At 48.3% G+C, this 17,521-nt stretch overlaps 1 protein-coding gene across 2 annotated transcripts in view; it reads right to left on the bottom strand.

Moving 5' to 3' along the window:
* The window catches only part of Arhgef10 (Rho guanine nucleotide exchange factor 10), a 94,125-nt gene that overhangs the window by 35,678 nt on the left and 40,926 nt on the right, over positions 1 to 17,521 (bottom strand). For both annotated transcript variants that reach the window (XM_059244300.1, XM_059244299.1), the window contains exons 14-18: positions 17,345 to 17,461; positions 10,913 to 11,005; positions 7,642 to 7,812; positions 5,930 to 6,075; positions 3,700 to 3,872 (exon numbers count right to left, since the gene is read on the bottom strand). In XM_059244300.1, the coding sequence (XP_059100283.1) occupies positions 3,700 to 3,872; positions 5,930 to 6,075; positions 7,642 to 7,812; positions 10,913 to 11,005; positions 17,345 to 17,461 (700 nt within the window). The remainder of the gene's footprint in view (positions 1 to 3,699; positions 3,873 to 5,929; positions 6,076 to 7,641; positions 7,813 to 10,912; positions 11,006 to 17,344; positions 17,462 to 17,521) is intronic.

Here is a 17,521-nt window from a genome sequence, read left to right as displayed (position 1 = left end):
TTCGGGGGAATCTCAACACTTAACCCAACCCATGGGTCCCTGGAGGAGCCCAGTTCACTGGTTCCCAAGCCTCTCTCTGGGTGCAAAGTTTATCATGGAAACTCAATGAGACTAACACTCGTGCCCTGCCCGCAACAGGAGCCTGTTTTCTGGGTGCCTGGAGCTGTGCAGGGGCAGCTCCTTGCTGCTTCTGCTGGCACAGCCTCACCCTTTCCCAGCACTGGTTGCTAGGCAGTGACACCCACACTCTGCCTCCAGCACACAACAACAGACCCAGCTCCCCAGTCTGAATGTTACAGTCATTCAAACAGCACAAAAGTCCTGCGATTTCAATGAGAACGAGAACGTCTACCCAGCTCCTCCGAGTGCCCCAAGACAGCAAGCCCGAGGGAGGGAAAAGAGCACACAGAGCCCAGACTCTGAAGGAAGCAGGAGCAAGACTCAGGGACACCTCCATCCTGAGACCAGTTCAGCCTGGTGCTGGCGTGACTGACTGGCAGGCTGGAGGGCAGTTCATTTGATCTTACGGACAGGCTGACCCTGCTATGAGATGAACCTGGATAAACCCAGTTCAGCCCTTTCCCAGTATCTAGTGTTAAGTTAGATAGGCCAGCAAGCATGCTGTCTGCTGCAGCAAGAGCAGACTTTCTTTCTCTCTCCTCTCCTCTCCTCTCCCCTCCTCTCCCCTCCTCTCCTCTCCCCTCCTCTCCTCCCCCCCCCCCCTCTCTGTGTTTATGAGACAGAGTTTCTCTGTGTAGCTCTGGTTGTCCTGGAACTCTGTAGACCAGGCTGGGCCCAACTCACAGAGATCCACCTGCCTCTGCCCCCAGAATGCTGGGATCAAAGGCGTGTGCCACCACCCCCCGGCAGCAAACCTCTCAAATGCAGGAGAACACTCCATCACTGAGGCCTGCATGCACACAAGACAACTTGAAGGAGAGTGGACTCTCTCTTCCGCCGTGGAAGCAGCAGAGGTCAAACTCAGGTCAGTCAGGCTTGGCGGCGGCAACTGCCCGCTGAGCCGTCTCACCAGCGTTACATCCGAAATGCCTAACCACCAAAGAGAAGAAAAGTAAACCGGTACCTGCTGGTGGTGATGACTGGCTAACCAACTTGGTTGCACGATGCATGTCACTTTACACACGTGTACCAGAGCATCACATGGAACATTTTAGACATACGTGGAGTACAATTAAACCTCAGCAAGTGGGCGAGTACAGTCTGGGAAGCACAGCACTCATGTTGCCCTTCGAGATATCATCCTCACTGCTATGCGTACCACTCAGATGAAGACGCACTGAGTCCCAAGCAGCAAGAGGACAACTTGGGCCTTTTCCAGTCCTATGTTCCTAAGACTGAAGCCGCAGCTCAGGGGCAGTCCTCCCATGGACCCCAGGGCTGGCTGGACTTCCACAGCTGCCCCAGAACCATGGCTCCTTCAGGAGTACCCAGGCCAGTACAGCTGAGGGCACCCGTGCCAGGGTCAGTCAGGGTGCCCACCTCCATCTGCAGAGCCCCATGTCTTCCCAGCAGCTAGTTTTAAAGGCACTGTTTCTGAGAACACAGTCTCCCTTTTATCTGCCAAAGCCTTTATTCCTGCTTCTATTACGGGATGCGTCATCACACAGTGCAGCCTGTGTGTGTCGGGACAGCCTGGCCGGTGCCAGGTTTGCTCGTGGCTCACAGGACTCAGTGCTTGGCTCGTCGCGGGCTTCTAATAAATAAACGCGAAGAACAATGCTTCATTAAACCGCAACGCCCACTGGAAACGGCAGCGCTCTTTAATTCGTCCTACAGATGCCTTCTACATGGCACGCTGTAAAGCTGGGGGTAAGGAACGGCAAACCAAGGGAGAAATGAACAGATGAAGTCACCCACCCACTAAGTTACCACCTCAAAGGGCATGGTATTCCACCATCAATATCAGCAGCAGCAAGATGAGACACGCTGTGCCAAGACGTGGGTCCATCCACAGTAAGCAGACAGCAAATCTCTACAAGACAGCACAACTGTCTCCCTGTCGGAGAGGGTGTAAAAGGACGCCCAAAGAAACGGCTTTTACTCAGTGCTGTCTTAACGACACAAAACCAACACGTGCCTGCGAAGGGCAATCTGCATGTCTCCAAGGACTCTCCAAATTCCTCTTAACAAGACAGAATGGCAGCGATCCTGAGCTCGGAATGAGGACAGCTCCCCTCTCCTGTGGAGCAGCTCCCCTTAGCTGCTCCACACTCAGTGTCCTACCCCACACCTCATCCTCAGACAGTGGGCAAGTTCAGCTCCGAGCTGGCTCCTCTTCCCTTCAGTTTCCCGTGTTAGCTCCTGCCATAGCCTTCACGGTGAAGTGGGAGAGGGAAGGCGGGTCCTCCGGGATGAGTCAGCACTGCACAGTAGTTGGCACAGAGAGGTCACTGCAACACACAGGCCTCCAATAAAAGGAATCCTTTCCTAGTTCTTCCGTCCACAGGAGCTGGTCAAACCATCCTGCTTTATACTTTCTCTTAATGTTTCTTACTGATTCTAACCCCATTCTGCATTTGCTTCTTACAAGTCATCAATAGAAAGATGATAGGAAAATATAAGTCTGTGTGTCCACAGATGATCAGAATTATCAATAGCTGTCTGGACACTGAGGAGCAATCTTAGTTACTAACACACTTTAACACTGACAGCAATATTAAACACAGTCATCTGTTCAGAGATACAACACCACTTGCAATCGACACACCTGCATAATCTAAGGGAATTCTCGAGACCACTTAGAAAGTTATGAATTGTGACAATTTGGAAAATCATTCTCTTCCTGCACCCCCTCCTCCATTCTTCCCTTCCCTCCTCACACTGCTCATCTGTCTATAATCCATCAAGGTGCTCTAGGATACTCTTGGGTATTTCAAGTCTAGTGGAGAGTCTAGGTAAATGCTGCTTTAAGTGGGGGGTACAACGTACAGTCAGCATTCAAGAGTCTACTAACTGATACTATGTTCAGAGAACTAGCCTCCAAGGCAGATGACCACACTGTTAACATTCTGGGAATTAGAAAAGACGAGAGGATTAGGCCAGACATTCATTGCTCCATCCTCTCCTAAATGCTCATGCCCAACCAGAAAGGCTGAGTTTCAACGCCTGCCTTCATGCTTCTGGATGTGTCAAAAACAAATTAATCTGAAAGGTTAATGCTTGTTAAGGTTTATGGACAGTTTCCCATTCACCGCGGTTTAATTGGTCCAGAGGCTGGGGTCGACCACGGCATTAAATCTAGCTAGTCTTTAGTCAGGATTAAAACGGAAGAGGAGGAGAAGGCAATGATTCCTGCTCTCAGATCAAAAGCTCCAGTCCGAACCATGACTGGTACTAGCAATCCCAACTACCATGCAGTGCTGAGTCATTCCCAAAGCACCGCCATCCCTCCCACTTCACTGTGAAGGCCACGTGCACGAGCTCCCCATGGGGAACTGAAGAAACGAGGAGCCAGCCAGCACAGAGCAGAGCCTGCCCAAGGTCTTCTGACACCTTGTAGCCAATGCAATGCAGAGACAGAGCTCCGTCATGTCAGACAGACAGATAGACAGACCGACCAAGGCAGCAGACTGATGTCCCAACAGATGTACCACTCCAGCTCCAGGGGGGAAATGAGGGCCAGGCTCAGAGCTCATGTTGCCCACAGCTCCCTGGAAAGTGGACAGGACCGTCACTTACGTGGCTTCACATTGGCCACCACGGCCAGGCTCTCAGGCGCGTGTGCGGCATGGTGCCTGTGCTCCCCGGCGCCAGAGCTACCGCTGTACTCGATCACATCCACGTGTCCTAGAGGGACACTCCACTTGAGCAGGTACCTCTGGCTCATCACAGCATGGCTTTCGTGTGAGGTCCTAGAACAAACAGAAGGCTGTTACTTTATGGTGACCATGGGGCCAAGTTCCTATGACTCCCATCCCTCACGTATCCCTGAGCAACAGTTTAACTGCCAAGGCACTCAGGATCTCCCTGCAAACAGCAGTCACTGGCTCCAGCTAAGGCCTCCAGCTAAGGCCTCCTGCTAAGGCCTCCAGCAGGATGGGCAAACAAAATCCTCTCCACAATCTCACTCAGAACCTGAGAGCTCACAGCAACCATGTCTGAGGAGTCGGGACAAAGTGTCCCAAGTGTGCAGAGATGTTCTCTGATAGTTCCATCCGGGTTGCCTCCAGCTTCCCCTTTACCCTTATACGGCTACATTATAATCAATTAATAAAATTAAGTCACATCCCATACTCCATGACTGAAGCATTTGTTGGGCATACAGAAGTGAAACAAAAACCTATGTATTCTCTTCTTCTTACCACAACGTGAAACATAAACACAGAGAAACACAAACACCTATGACCAATCAGCAGCAGAGCCCACAGCTCATGCGATCACGCACAGGCACAGGCACAGGCATGTTGCTGAGGGTGCTCCAGACGGCTTCTGCACGGCCAGCCTGACCCTCATGGTCAATGCTCTTCACTTGCTGACAAGGAGTCAGAGGCTTAGCAAGGGGGGTGACTCACATATCCTCTCTACCGGAACTCTGTGGTAGTGGGAGGAGGGTGGCCACCTACTCACAAGGGTGACGATGGACAATAAAGTGTCATGTGATGGTGGTGCGCGGTTGCACGGTTCCCAGCCTGCTCTCCAGGAGCGACAGCCCAGATGCACGGTTCCCAGCCTGCTCTCCAGGTTGGACAGCCCAGATGTGGTGCCACGCACCTTCACGGTGTAGGCACTCCTGGCTAGACCACGGTGCATTACCAAAGGCTCACCGACGGCTCCTGCGAGGCCGGCAGAAGCCTCTCACCCGCTACTGGAGCTGGCTCCACATCAACCCGCGAGGATCCTACCCTCCCAGACTCCCTCAGCTTCCCCACAGTAGCTATGTGCTGGGGAACCGTCCTGATGCCCAACTGAGCGACCGAACTCACGGGGACTAAGTGGGGATAGACCAAATGGAAACACGCTGGAAAACACCCATCCGAAGTATACTTAGAGGATCAGCTAAATGACAGCGGAGAGCCACAGGGGACAAGGGAGGTCAGGGGGCGCAATGGGGGGCCAGCTCCAGCACCAGCCTACCTGAGTTCACCTGGACGTACCTGATTTCCACCAGCAGACCCACTGACCCTCAACAACTCAGTCCCAGATTGGTCTGTGTGTAACGCTCTGGATTCCACCCTCAGCAAGGCATAATAATAAAATTAATGCTAACACTACTACTACTACTACTGATGATGATGATGATAATGATGATGATGATGATGATGGTACAAAAAGCTTGCAATGAGTTTCCTTTCATTAAGGTACTGAATTTGGCCACAGCTCGGTGCAGTTCAGGTGAGAGATTAAACGCAGCCTGTGGTATTGTGTTCCCCAAAATATTGTGCATGCTAATAAACTTATCTGGGGTCAGAGACAGAACAACCACGATATTAAACATAAAGGATAGGCAGTGGTAGCACATGCCTTTAATCCTAGCTTTCCAGAGGCAGAGATCCATGTGTTCAAGGATACAGCCAAGCATGGTGACTCATGCCTTTAATCCCAGAAAGCAGCCTTTAATCCCAGGGAGTGGTGGTAGAAAGCAGAAAGGTATATAAGGCGTGAGGACCAGAAACTAGAGGCATTTGGCTGGTTAAGCTTTCAGGCTTTGGAGCAGCACAGTTCAGCTGAGATTCATTCTGGATGAGGACTCAGAGGCTTCCAGTCTGAGGAAACAGGACCAGCTGAGGATCCAGCGAGGTGAGGTGGCTGTGGCTTATTCTTGTTCTCTGATCTTCCGTTTCACCCCGATCCCTGGCTCAGGTTTGATTTTATTAATAAGACTCTTATTACAGCAGCCTCTCTCTCCTCCTCTGATGTACACGGCCTGTCACTCTAAGGCCGACGACCCGTGACCTGGGCTTGCTCTTACCGTGAGCTGGCAGTGGCACACATGAGCACGTCATTCAACATGAAGAGCCGGCGCTCTTTGGTCTTGATGATCTCTCCCCTGTCGTTGTAAACCGTTTCGATCACGTCATCGGAGCGAATGAGGTACCGGTTTCCACTGCTGAGGAGCTGTGTGTTCAAAAGGACACCAACACGGTCACTACCTCTGGGTTCACGCAAAGGAGAAGGGGAGGGGGACTCCCGAAATACACAACCTTACAGTGTCCATGCTTTAGGACTCAGTCTCTGTAAGAAGGGCCCATAGCTCCTGTTCTCTCCTCACAAGGAAGCGACCGGGCTCAGTGTGTGACCTTAAACCACATGTCTTATCGACATCGGCACTGGGGGTGAAAGGTGAGTCTGTATCTAGACCTGATTTGCTGTTGTTGTTTTACCCCATCGGTGACTGAACACAGGACTTCCATGCAACCCGCCAAGTGTTCCACCACTGAGCAACATCCCCCAGGGGCTGTATCCAGTTTCCTATCGTCTGCCACTTGTAGTGGGTAGCCATTCCAGCTTTGGTCTGGAAGTTCCAACCCCCATTGAGGCTTGGGTAACTATCACGCCTACAAGGCGGGGCCAAGGGAGGGCCCTGAAGACCCGAGATCGGGATGCGCCATGCTCTCTTCCTTCTTGGACCGTGGACGCTAGAGGTAGACCGAGGAGATCACAGAACCTGCAACCTACCTATCCCTTCATTTGTAAGTTACGCCATTAAATAAATCTCCCTTTTAACTACGTGGAGTGGCCTTAATAATTTCACCAATAGCCACTCTGTGTGTCACTGAACCAGAGACATCAGTTCCTGCAAGGATGCTCTACACGGATCAGTGCCATGGAATGTCACTTCGTGCTCATAACAGGAAACAGCATCTTTGGCCCACCTCTGAGCCTAGCCTACTACCTGACTGCCTAGCTCTCAGAAACCGGCTAGAAGCCAACGTCACCACGGGGCCTTTCGTGGCCTGTGCATGGGATCAAGGTCAGGTGCTTCCAGGCTGCAGTCTGTATGCCTTCCTTCCCAGTACGCTCTCACACCAAGCACCATGGAGATGCTCAACTTTAAATGATACAAACTATATCAAGAGCATAGCCGACTGTAATTCTCCATTCAAAAACTTTCAGTCATTGAGAAATCGGAGAAATCAAAATTCACAGCCATAACTCCTCAGCAGGAAGCCACTGGATGTCATCGTCAAGCAGGATATCTCCCCCACCGAGGAGAAAATGAATGTGGCATTAATAACAATGAATAACACCATACAAGTGAGCATGGCTCCTACATGTAGACTGACTCCTCCCCACAGACAGGGCCTTAAACAAACATGTGAAAGCCTATGAAGGTCAATGGTGTTCTGCAAGAAATCCTTCTGTAAAGAGGAAGTCCAAACAGCCCAGCAGCACTGGGGAATACAAACAGCTATCTATAACAAAATATGGGATTTTGAAACTAAAGCTAAGAGTTGTGGTTCTTAACCTTTTGGGGGTTCTTGGATCCAAATGAGGAGCTACCAAGTCTATGATCCCCTTTCCTGAGAAAACAAGTGGGCAGAGGTCAAGGTTTTACGTGCAATCCTAGGCATTCCTGGCCCTACCCATCACAGTCCGCTGAGCAGAGGGAGTTACCCTAGTAGTTAATAGACTGTAACCCTGGCTCGTTAGCATGAAAGGGCCGAGAAAACCCTCTCCGACCTTGTTCAGGTATCTTTCATTTATGGCTTTTGCTATCTGTTTGACTTCACAGCGCTGGTCAGCATCTCTCTTCCTCTCATTCAGCTTCTCCGCCAGGGTCTCGAGCTCCGTCAGTGCCATCTGAAGGGGCAGCCTGTCAGGGTGTCCTTTGGCCGTGTTCTTCAGCATGTCCTGTGAGCAGGAGGTGGGGCGTGGGTGGTCGGCAGAGACGCCCCCCACCCCCACAGTTAGCAGACCACTCAGTCTGGCAGCTGGAGTGACATGGGCTGCCAGCCACCTCTGGAGGAGGGTCCGGGCTCAGAGAGGGCTAAGAGTCATCTCAACACTTGGCTGAATATCCAGTCAGCTCTCTGTGTAAAAACTACTTATGAAAAACTATATAGTGTGGGCCCGACATAGGAACATATCACCATCTCAGAAAGCCAACAGTGGCCAGGACAGAGCAGTCAGCCTGCATTTTTCTACTGGAGTCAAGCAAATGCACCTACTCCCTGAGTCCCCGAGCAGTGTTAAATGTGCTACTGTGGCACCGACTACACTCACTAGGTCAATTCACCCAGCGGGGCTGTGTGCCCTGTCTCTCCACTCCCGACAAAGGCCCCGAACTTGAGGAAGAAGACTCACTGCATGGTACCACCCAGGCATGCCTCACCCCCCAACTCTGCTCCTCACACCCCACGTCTTTTGCAGGTTGAGGCCACAGCACTGTATCCACCTCATCCACAGGGAGTTTTCCCAACAGCATGTACTTAGGCTGAGTCTCCATGCCCCACTTGGTAATTCCCACAATATGTCAAGCGTTTCCGTTATCATCTTATTATGGAGAGCTTGACGCCTCTATTGCAATTGTTCTGGGGTACCGTAACCCACACCACTCAAAGACTGTGGACTTCATCTATAAATGTGTGTGTTCTATTGACCTGCTGACCGGCCACTCCCTGAACCTCCTTTTTCTCCTTGGGCCCCCTAACACCAGAGACACAACAGCACTGAAGTAGGTCAATCAACAATCCTACAGTGACCTCTGGAGAGTCTCCAACTTCTCACTCAAAAGCAAAAGCTAGAAGTGGGGCCAGGTGTGGTGACACATGCCATCCCAGCAGGCCAGAGGCCTAGGCAGGGGGGGTCAAGGGTTCGAGCCTGAGTGCTCTCTCACCTGGTACGCAGCTGTAACTGAGAGATCTCTAAGCCTCTTGGGGGAAATTCAATGTTCTCCTTCAGTAAAGACACAACCGTCTTGATGCTGATACAGGGAGAAAAGTCAAACTAACCAGCTACGGCATTCCTCAAGCCAACTAAGAGAAGAGACCCCCACTTCTCCACTCTCGGGGAGGCTGAGAGAGCTGCTGACGCTGGACAAGATAAGCCTGGAGTTGGCAAAGGCTGGATCAAGAGGTGTAAGCACAGAACATCCCTGGAACGCGACAGGAAGGTGAAGCAGCAGGTGCTAATGACGGAGAAGACTCGGCAAGGGTGCCACAAGATCCAGCTCAGATAACTGCTGGACGGACGGACGGACGGGCTAACCAACGAACTTCCAGAGAAGGCCAAGCCTCCTGCTAACAAGACACCACTTCAGAATCGTCCTACTAGAGAGGAGCAGCCAGTGCCTGGCTCAGAGCCACAAAGGACAGGATGACTCTTTTGGAGAGCAGAGTGGACATGCAGGGAGCTGAGATGGAAGATGATGGAAGATGATGCTCGCTCAACCCTCCGAAGGCCCTGGACCTTCTCATCTCACCGGGCCTGCTCTGCGTGGGCTCTGAAAATGGAGGACAAATCCTGGCGACAGCCCAGTTCACAGCGTCTCTTACTCTGTGCTCTAAGCTCACCACTGAGAACAGCTACGTAGAGAAAAGGACATCTCTGAAGACAGTACCGATGTGTGACAAAGCACGGTGCGGCTGCGAATGTAGAGAAAAATCACTGGGGAGGAGCCGGGGGAGGAGCCTGAAGGAGGGCCTCAATCACTGAACCCCTACCAAGGGCCAGAGGAGCTGGGTCCTGGGAAGGAAGCTCCAGCAAGTGCTGTGAGCAGCAAAAAGCGGTGGCAAGGACTTACACATATACGTGAGAGGGCTGACTCTAGTTCCAGGAGGTTCTGGGTTGCTAAAGCTCTGTGCAACAAACACATGCTGTAAAGAGGAGCAGGAGCCGGGCGGTGATGGCACATGCTTTTATTTATTCCCAGCACTCGGGAGGCAGAGGCAGGCGGATCTCTGTGAGTTCGAGGCCAGCCTGGGCTACCAAGTGAGTTCCAGGAAAGGTGCAAAGCTACACAGAGAAACCCTGTCTCGAAAAACAAAACAAAACAAACAAATAAAAAAAAAGAGGAGCAGGAACTACCTGACTTTCACATGGGGCTGACGCTCCCCCGCTGCTACAAACGGGGCTCAGGGATGTTTCCTGGAGGGGCTAACAGGCATGACAAACACCCCTACTCAGAACTGAGCAGGGCTCTGTATCATGTAGCACCCATCTTTGTGTAAGTTATCAGAGAAATCACACTGGTGCCTTTTTCTGCATAAGTGGAGCCAATGGCAGCCTTTTCTGAACGAACATCCTCGCGGCCTTTCGCACAGCTCCTAGGCAACCCTTTAACCAGTCCTTCATAGTTGTTGCTTATGATTCCTTAGTGTTCAACATCTATTATTCTGGTCCATTAACTCCCCCACTTTGGCCAACTCTGCTGTGGAAAGACGTGGACATCGCCTGTACCTCTGATGACCAACTCCCCCCTAAACATTCTGTCTTTTTAACAGGGAAAGATCTCGGCACAAACAGCCCAAAGGCTCCAGTTTTCATGACCAATAGGTCCCTACTCTGCATATAAATTACATGACATTCTGTCAACAACAACAAAAAAAAAACACAAAAAAAACCAAAAACAAAAACAAAAAACCTCCCCCCAAAACTAACAATTTACAGGTCTGGGGATGGCTCAGGAGCCAAGAGCACTGGCCGCTTTTGCAGAGGACCCTCTTTGGTTCCCAGAATCCACATGGCAGCCCACAACCATCCTTCAGTGCAGTTCCAGTGCCCTCTTTTGGTCTCCACAGCCGCTACCTATGTGGCTGCTCGTGACTGTGCCCCGCTATCCCCTGTGACAGCAATAGATAGTGACCAACTCCTCCAGGGGCAGCCCACTTACTTGTAGCTGCAAAGGAGGTCTGCAATTGTTGAGAGGGGGGAGCCTTGGGGGCCCACCCACTCCTGGTCCTGGTCTTTCACCAGAGTGGCAAGCACATGCTCTCCATAGGGCCGGGCATACCTGCAGTAGGAGGATGAACTGCGGGAACCTCTGGATGGGCCGCATCATAAGGCTGTGGAGTGTGACTCGGTCTGGACTGGAGTCCTGGCTCAGCTACGGGGAAGAAGGACAGGTTCAGTGCGGACAGTGGGTCAGCCCAGCTGTGTCCTTGCTGCATACAGAGTGAGGATGATGGACAGGCCGCTCAATGAGAGACTTTCTAGAACATGTGGAAAACACTTCCTACCCCAACCCCTGGGAGGACTCATGGCAGATGCTGGCCTGAGGAGCGGTCATACCTGGCTATTTCAGGCCCCGATATATTTCCCAGTATTCTTAGGGTTCCATATTGGCCCAGTCTGCTCCAGGAGAGGTGTGGCCCCTTCTGCTGCTTCAGAGAGAAAGTTACTCCCAATACTTCTCAGTCACCTTGACCAGCATCTCTGAGCACCCAGGGAGACATCAGTACTGGACCACCTGAGGCCCTGGGTGGCCCTGGCCCCGGGGCCACCCCTGGGACATCTCCTTATAATAACCCCACATAGTGAGGTCAATGCACAGTAAACAGCAAGGCTTAGCTAGGCCTAGACTCAAGGTCACCTGGCCCTGGGGAGGACACTGGGAGGGACTGTGGCCACTGCGATCCCACAGTGTCTATCACCATCAAGTTCCTGACAAAACCCTCAGAGGAAATCAATTTCTAACTCGGTAATGTCCCTGTTCCCTCTAGGAAAAGATGTCACAGCTCCGGGACACAGAGCTCAGCTTCTCCAAAGCCAGAGGATATTTAATCTCTGGAGGGCCCTCCTTGAGCTGACCGTGGTGCAGTGGGGACCTGAGGGGTGTTCAGTAGAAGGGAAGGGGGAAAGTATCCCACCTTAAATCGGACATCAGTGTTAGCAAGAACACGTGCCCTGTGTCTGCTCACTCCAGGCAGCAGACGCCAGAAAATAGTCCAAGGACCAAGAACACACTGTGCTCTAAGGCTTTGTCATTCAAATGAGACTGAGCAGGGATGCCCAAGGTCCTTGAAGGGGACTTCAGTCTGGTTCACTGTGCAGCAACCTCAGGGAGGCTTTCACACGGAGGCCTCTGAGCCCTGCCTGCAGACCGGCACCTCCAGGGAAACGCCCTCCATCGTGGAACGGAAGAAGGCAGCAAGGGCTTGGGGCTCTCAGCCTGACATCAGGAGGCACAAATGTAGTGGGTAGCCATTCCAGCTTTGTTCTGGAAGTTCCAACCCCCATTGAGACTTCGGCAACTGTCACGCCTACAAGGCGGGGCCAAGGGAGGCGCCTGGGGACCCGAGATCCGGATCGGCGAACGCTCTCGTGGTTCCAGGACGCTGGATGGTGGAGGTAGACAGAGGAGAGCTCCAGAGAACACCGCTGGACTGTGATACACCTTCCCCAGACCCCGCGACCTACCTATCCCTTAATTTGTAAGTTACGCCATTAAATAAATCTCCTTTTAACTACGTGGAGTGGCCTAAATAATTTCACCAATATCTGGCGCCCAACGTGGGGCTCGAACCCACGACCCTGAGATTAAGAGTCTCATGCTCTACAGCTAAGGAGAGATCGATTGAAGACTCTTAATGATTTTCAAAAGTTATTAGGAAGCATTTCCAACTTACTGGGTATCATGGGAATACCCAAAGATGGACTACAAAATTTGGCTAATACTCTAGAAGGGGACAAAGAATTAAATAGTCCAAGAGAATTATCAGCCGAAGCTGAGAAGGAATTGGCTCTAGTAGAAAAGACAATTCAAGAAGCACATGTGGATCGTGTGGATCCAGAACTTAAATGCATTCTTGTCATATTCCCCTCCAGACATTCCCCAACAGGTATTTTGATGCAGAGGGAAGATATTATATTGGAATGGATATTCCTACCACGTAAACCAAATAAGAAATTAAAGACTTATATAGAAAAGATCTCTGATTTGATTCAAAAAGGTAAACTAAGACTTCGCCAGTTGACAGGAATGGACCCAGCAGAAATTGTAGTACCTTTAACTAATGAAGAAATTTCATCACTATGGAAAGATAATGAATACTGGCAGAGAGCCTGCAGTAACTTTTTGGGAGAGATTAACAACCACTATCCCAAAAGCAAGAGAATAGAATTTATAAAGAAAACCGAATGGGTCCTTCCTCACATTGTACGACAAAAGCCAATTTCTGGAGTCCTCACATTCTATACTGATGCAAATAAATCAGGGAAAGCAGGATATAAATCAGGAGACTTAAGTAAAGTGGTACAAAGTCCATACAGCTCTGTACAAAAGGCAGAACTGTATGCCATTCTTATGGTACTGATGGACTTCACAGAACCCCTCAATATAGTCACTGACTCTCAATATGCAGAGAGAGTTGTTTTACATATTGAAACTGCTGAATTTATTCCTGATAATACAGAATTAACTTCATTATTCATACAATTGCAGGAAATCATCAGAAAAAGGGAACATCCTATATATATAACACATATCAGATCCCATACAGGTCTGCCAGGACCTCTAGCACAAGGTAATGATGAGATTGATCAGTTACTAATAGGTAATGTGCTAGAAGCTTCAGAATTTCATAAGAAATACCACACAAATAGCAAAGGTTTGAAGAAGGATTTCTCCATCACTTGGCAACAGGCTAAGGATATTGTGAAAAAATGTCCTACTTGTTCCATCTATAACCAACTTCCATTACCTGCAGGGAGCAATCCAAAAGGTATACAAAGAAATGAAATTTGGCAGATGGATGTGTTTCATTTTGCAGAATTTGGAAGATTAAAGTATGTACATCATACCATTGACACCTATTCAGGATTTCAATGGGCAACTCCTATGAGTTCTGAAAAGGCTGATTCTGTGATTACACACCTATTAGAAGTTATGGCCATCATGGGGATACCTGTACAAATTAAGACAGACAATGCTCCAGCATATGTCTCCAATAAAATGAGACAATTCTTTGCTTATTACAATATAAAGCATGTTACAGGTATACCACACAATCCCACAGGCCAAGCAGTCATAGAAAGATCCCATCGAACTTTAAAGGATATGCTAAATAAACAGCAACAGGTAACAATGACTCCTAGAAATAGATTGCATAGTGCTTTATTAACCTTGAATTTTCTCAATGCTGATGAGAAAGGAACAACAGCTGCAGAGAGACATTGGACGACAGACAAAACTCCCGAGCTAAACCAACCGGTTTATTTCAAGGATGTGCTGACCTCAGAATGGAAACCTGGATATGTTCTACGTTGGGGAAGGGGTTTTGCCTTTGTTTCTGCAGGAGAAGAAAAGCTATGGATACCAACAAAATTAATAAAAATTCGATTTGAACAGGAAAAACCCCTTGATGAGGTGAAGTAAAAGATCATCCACCAATGTGACATCTCTACAAGTTGTAAGAAAAATTTAACAATCAAGGTTGGGGTAGGGTTCTGTTTTTGTCTTTCCAGGATAATGGAAATACCCATCTTCCAAAAATCATAAGGCCTTGGATATCCGGATGTTTACAGCAGAAAGAAAGAATCTATTGGTACCAATCTACACACGGTAAAATCTCACTGTCTAACATCTATCTCTCTATTAATATAGAAAAGTTGTGGTCCCAATTCAATTATAAGCCAAGCTGGCTTTGGAGATGGAATTGGCTCACTCCTTCTCTAAACCCAAGCACATTGCTAAAAGAAAAGTTTGAGAGATTCTTCAGTACCATATCAGAAGAGCCCTCTGGTGTGGGACAGAAGGAAACCAATAAAAAGGGACCATTGTCTTCTAGATTCTAATTCTCTCCATGCTTACTCTTGATTTCTCAGAATCCTTTCTTACATGCTATGTCCTCTTTAAATCCAAATCTTCCATTTTGATAACAAATAAGTTTTTCTAATAGCAATCTCAGAAGTCTCCAGAAGGAAGATGGGGCCCCAACAACAACTCTACCCAATCCAGAATGATGCCATGGTAATCATCATCATACTACACTTCTTACCAGAATTTCAGACAATCTTACCCATTACTCTAAGACTTGCTGCAGAACCTACAGTTAGTCTAACTGAAATTTAACTATCTGCGCTTTCTCACAGTACCCAACAGAGATAACATCACCCCCTAAACAGCAGGAAGCAATCCTAAGAAAACGACGCCCCTTCTCCCTTAGGTTTCATAATTCTCAGGGTTATGGATGATGGTTACAGGGTTGGGGGTGGAAGGAAATATTAAACTCAGTACTCCCAAAAAAAAAAAAAAAAAAAAAAAAAAAAGGAAAAGAAGAAATGGAATGGATACGTATAAGACATTATGGTAGATTATTGTGTATACTAGTAAACAAATTTAGTAAAGTAGCAGCCTTAAATAATTTGCACTGTAATTTACACTGTTATGGATTCTTATATGTTGATACAAATGTAAACTATTTTTATATTCCTGTTTAAGATAATTTGTATATTGATACAAATACAGAACTATACTTGGTATAATGTACATATATTTCTACTCTTATTTGAAATGTTTGTATATTGATACAAATGTAAATTTATATCTGTCATACTTTATGTATGTTCTACTTCTGTTTAGGATATTCGGTATATTGATATATATTTAAGATTATTGTCATATTGCATATCCCACTACATACTCCTACCTCTGTTATAAATATTGATATATATTTAAGATTATTGTCATATTGTATATCACACTATACACTCCTACCTCTGTTATAACATCTTGTGTATTGTCACAACTTTGAAGTCATCGTTCTTTACCATACACTTGCTTATAGACTGTCTACCTTGTTTACGTGAAGCCTTAGTCCTTAGGTTATTTCAGTAGATAAGACTTGTAGATTTATAGTCACCTATGCTTGTCATCTCTATAGTTACGTTAGTCAGGTTATACAGATTTACAGATACATAGGTCAGATGGACAGGTAATCTTCAAACACTTCATAGACCTAGAGAATATGGCATTTAAATAACTTAGAATTCTGTTGATGCGAGACACAATTGCTCCTGGCTGCACCAATTTGATCCCGAGAGAATGTTGGGCTTCTAGACATTTCCATTTGGAAGTTTGTCTTCTTGGCACAAAATGGCCTACTGGGCAAAGAACTGCCCTTGCCTCGACAGCTGACAGTACAAATGCAATGCTATCCTTTCTGGACAAGCGGGACACAAGGAAAGCGACCACTGTACTCTGCCAAGACAGGGTAAGATGGTCTTTCAGAATTCCTGCTTCTGAAAATGGTCTGTCAGATACTTTAGGCCTGTAGCCAATTTGAATGCACCAACAATGCTGAGAAACATTAGGTGATTGTCCAGGCTGCCAGCTGTCTCGGTCTACTCTCGCAAGATTCCCGAAAGTTGCTTGCATCCATCTACCATTTCTCAGGTACCATTATATTCCTTCTCAGGTCTTTGATGGGATTGAAGACTAGCAGTTATAGTTACAACTTAGTAGATAGAACATATTAAGTATTAGATTCAGGTTCTTTAGGGTAGGACACCTTTTGGAATGATCTTTGTAACATGCCATTTATCTATGCTCTATACTTCTCTGGATTTTAATATGTGTTTCTTGCTTGATATTGTTTGCATTGGTTGTAGTTCCATCTTATCTAGGTCATTATCCCTCATTATTCCTGGACAATATTTGATAACCATTCCTTTGTATATAGTCTTGTATTAGGTTAGAACCTTCTTATTTAGACAAAAAGGGGGAGATGTAGTGGGTAGCCATTCCAGCTTTGTTCTGGAAGTTCCAACCCCCATTGAGACTTCGGCAACTGTCACGCCTACAAGGCGGGGCCAAGGGAGGCGCCTGGGGACCCGAGATCCGGATCGGCGAACGCTCTCGTGGTTCCAGGACGCTGGATGGTGGAGGTAGACAGAGGAGAGCTCCAGAGAACACCGCTGGACTGTGATACACCTTCCCCAGACCCCGCGACCTACCTATCCCTTAATTTGTAAGTTACGCCATTAAATAAATCTCCTTTTAACTACGTGGAGTGGCCTAAATAATTTCACCAATACACAAACCCCACATCTCCAGCATAGGCCCCTCCTCCCAGGGTCAGCCTTTCCAGGCCTTGGCTTACTGCTCTGTCTCAGGAAGAGGGGGTCATTTCCAACCGTAATCTAGACGTGAGCTACTGTCACTCCTGACCCCACGCCGAGATGGGAGGCCCGGTCATCTGCGGGTTCTGACTGAACTTCCTTTATGTCTATATCCATGTAAGTACACTTTTAAGGTGAGCAAACCAAAGTTCCTTCAAAATCCCCAGACCTCCCGATACCCAGGGATCTGATGGTATTGACTCTCTACAATAAACGGCACCACGTGTTCAAGGCATTCCTTGGTCCGGCTTCATTCCAAGGCACTTCAATATGGGACTTGTCATAAGACACAGTTCACACCCGAAGCAGGGGGAAGTGTGCTTACCTTTAAGAACTCCAGGAAGGCGGGCTTTGTGGCACACGTCTTCTTGAGGACGGCCACAGCTGTGCTGAAGTTGTTCACATACTCGCTGTAAGCATCCAGCACCATGGACTTGGAGAACTGGAGAACAGAGATTGGGAGAGGCACAGCTTGGAATATGCCCTTCATGATGCTTTCACA

Source organism: Peromyscus eremicus, chromosome 17 (assembly GCF_949786415.1).
Source record: "Peromyscus eremicus chromosome 17, PerEre_H2_v1, whole genome shotgun sequence".
Lineage (NCBI taxonomy): Eukaryota > Metazoa > Chordata > Mammalia > Rodentia > Cricetidae > Peromyscus > Peromyscus eremicus.
Note: the sequence above shows the minus strand (reverse complement) of the source record. Positions and strands in the feature narration are given on the sequence as shown.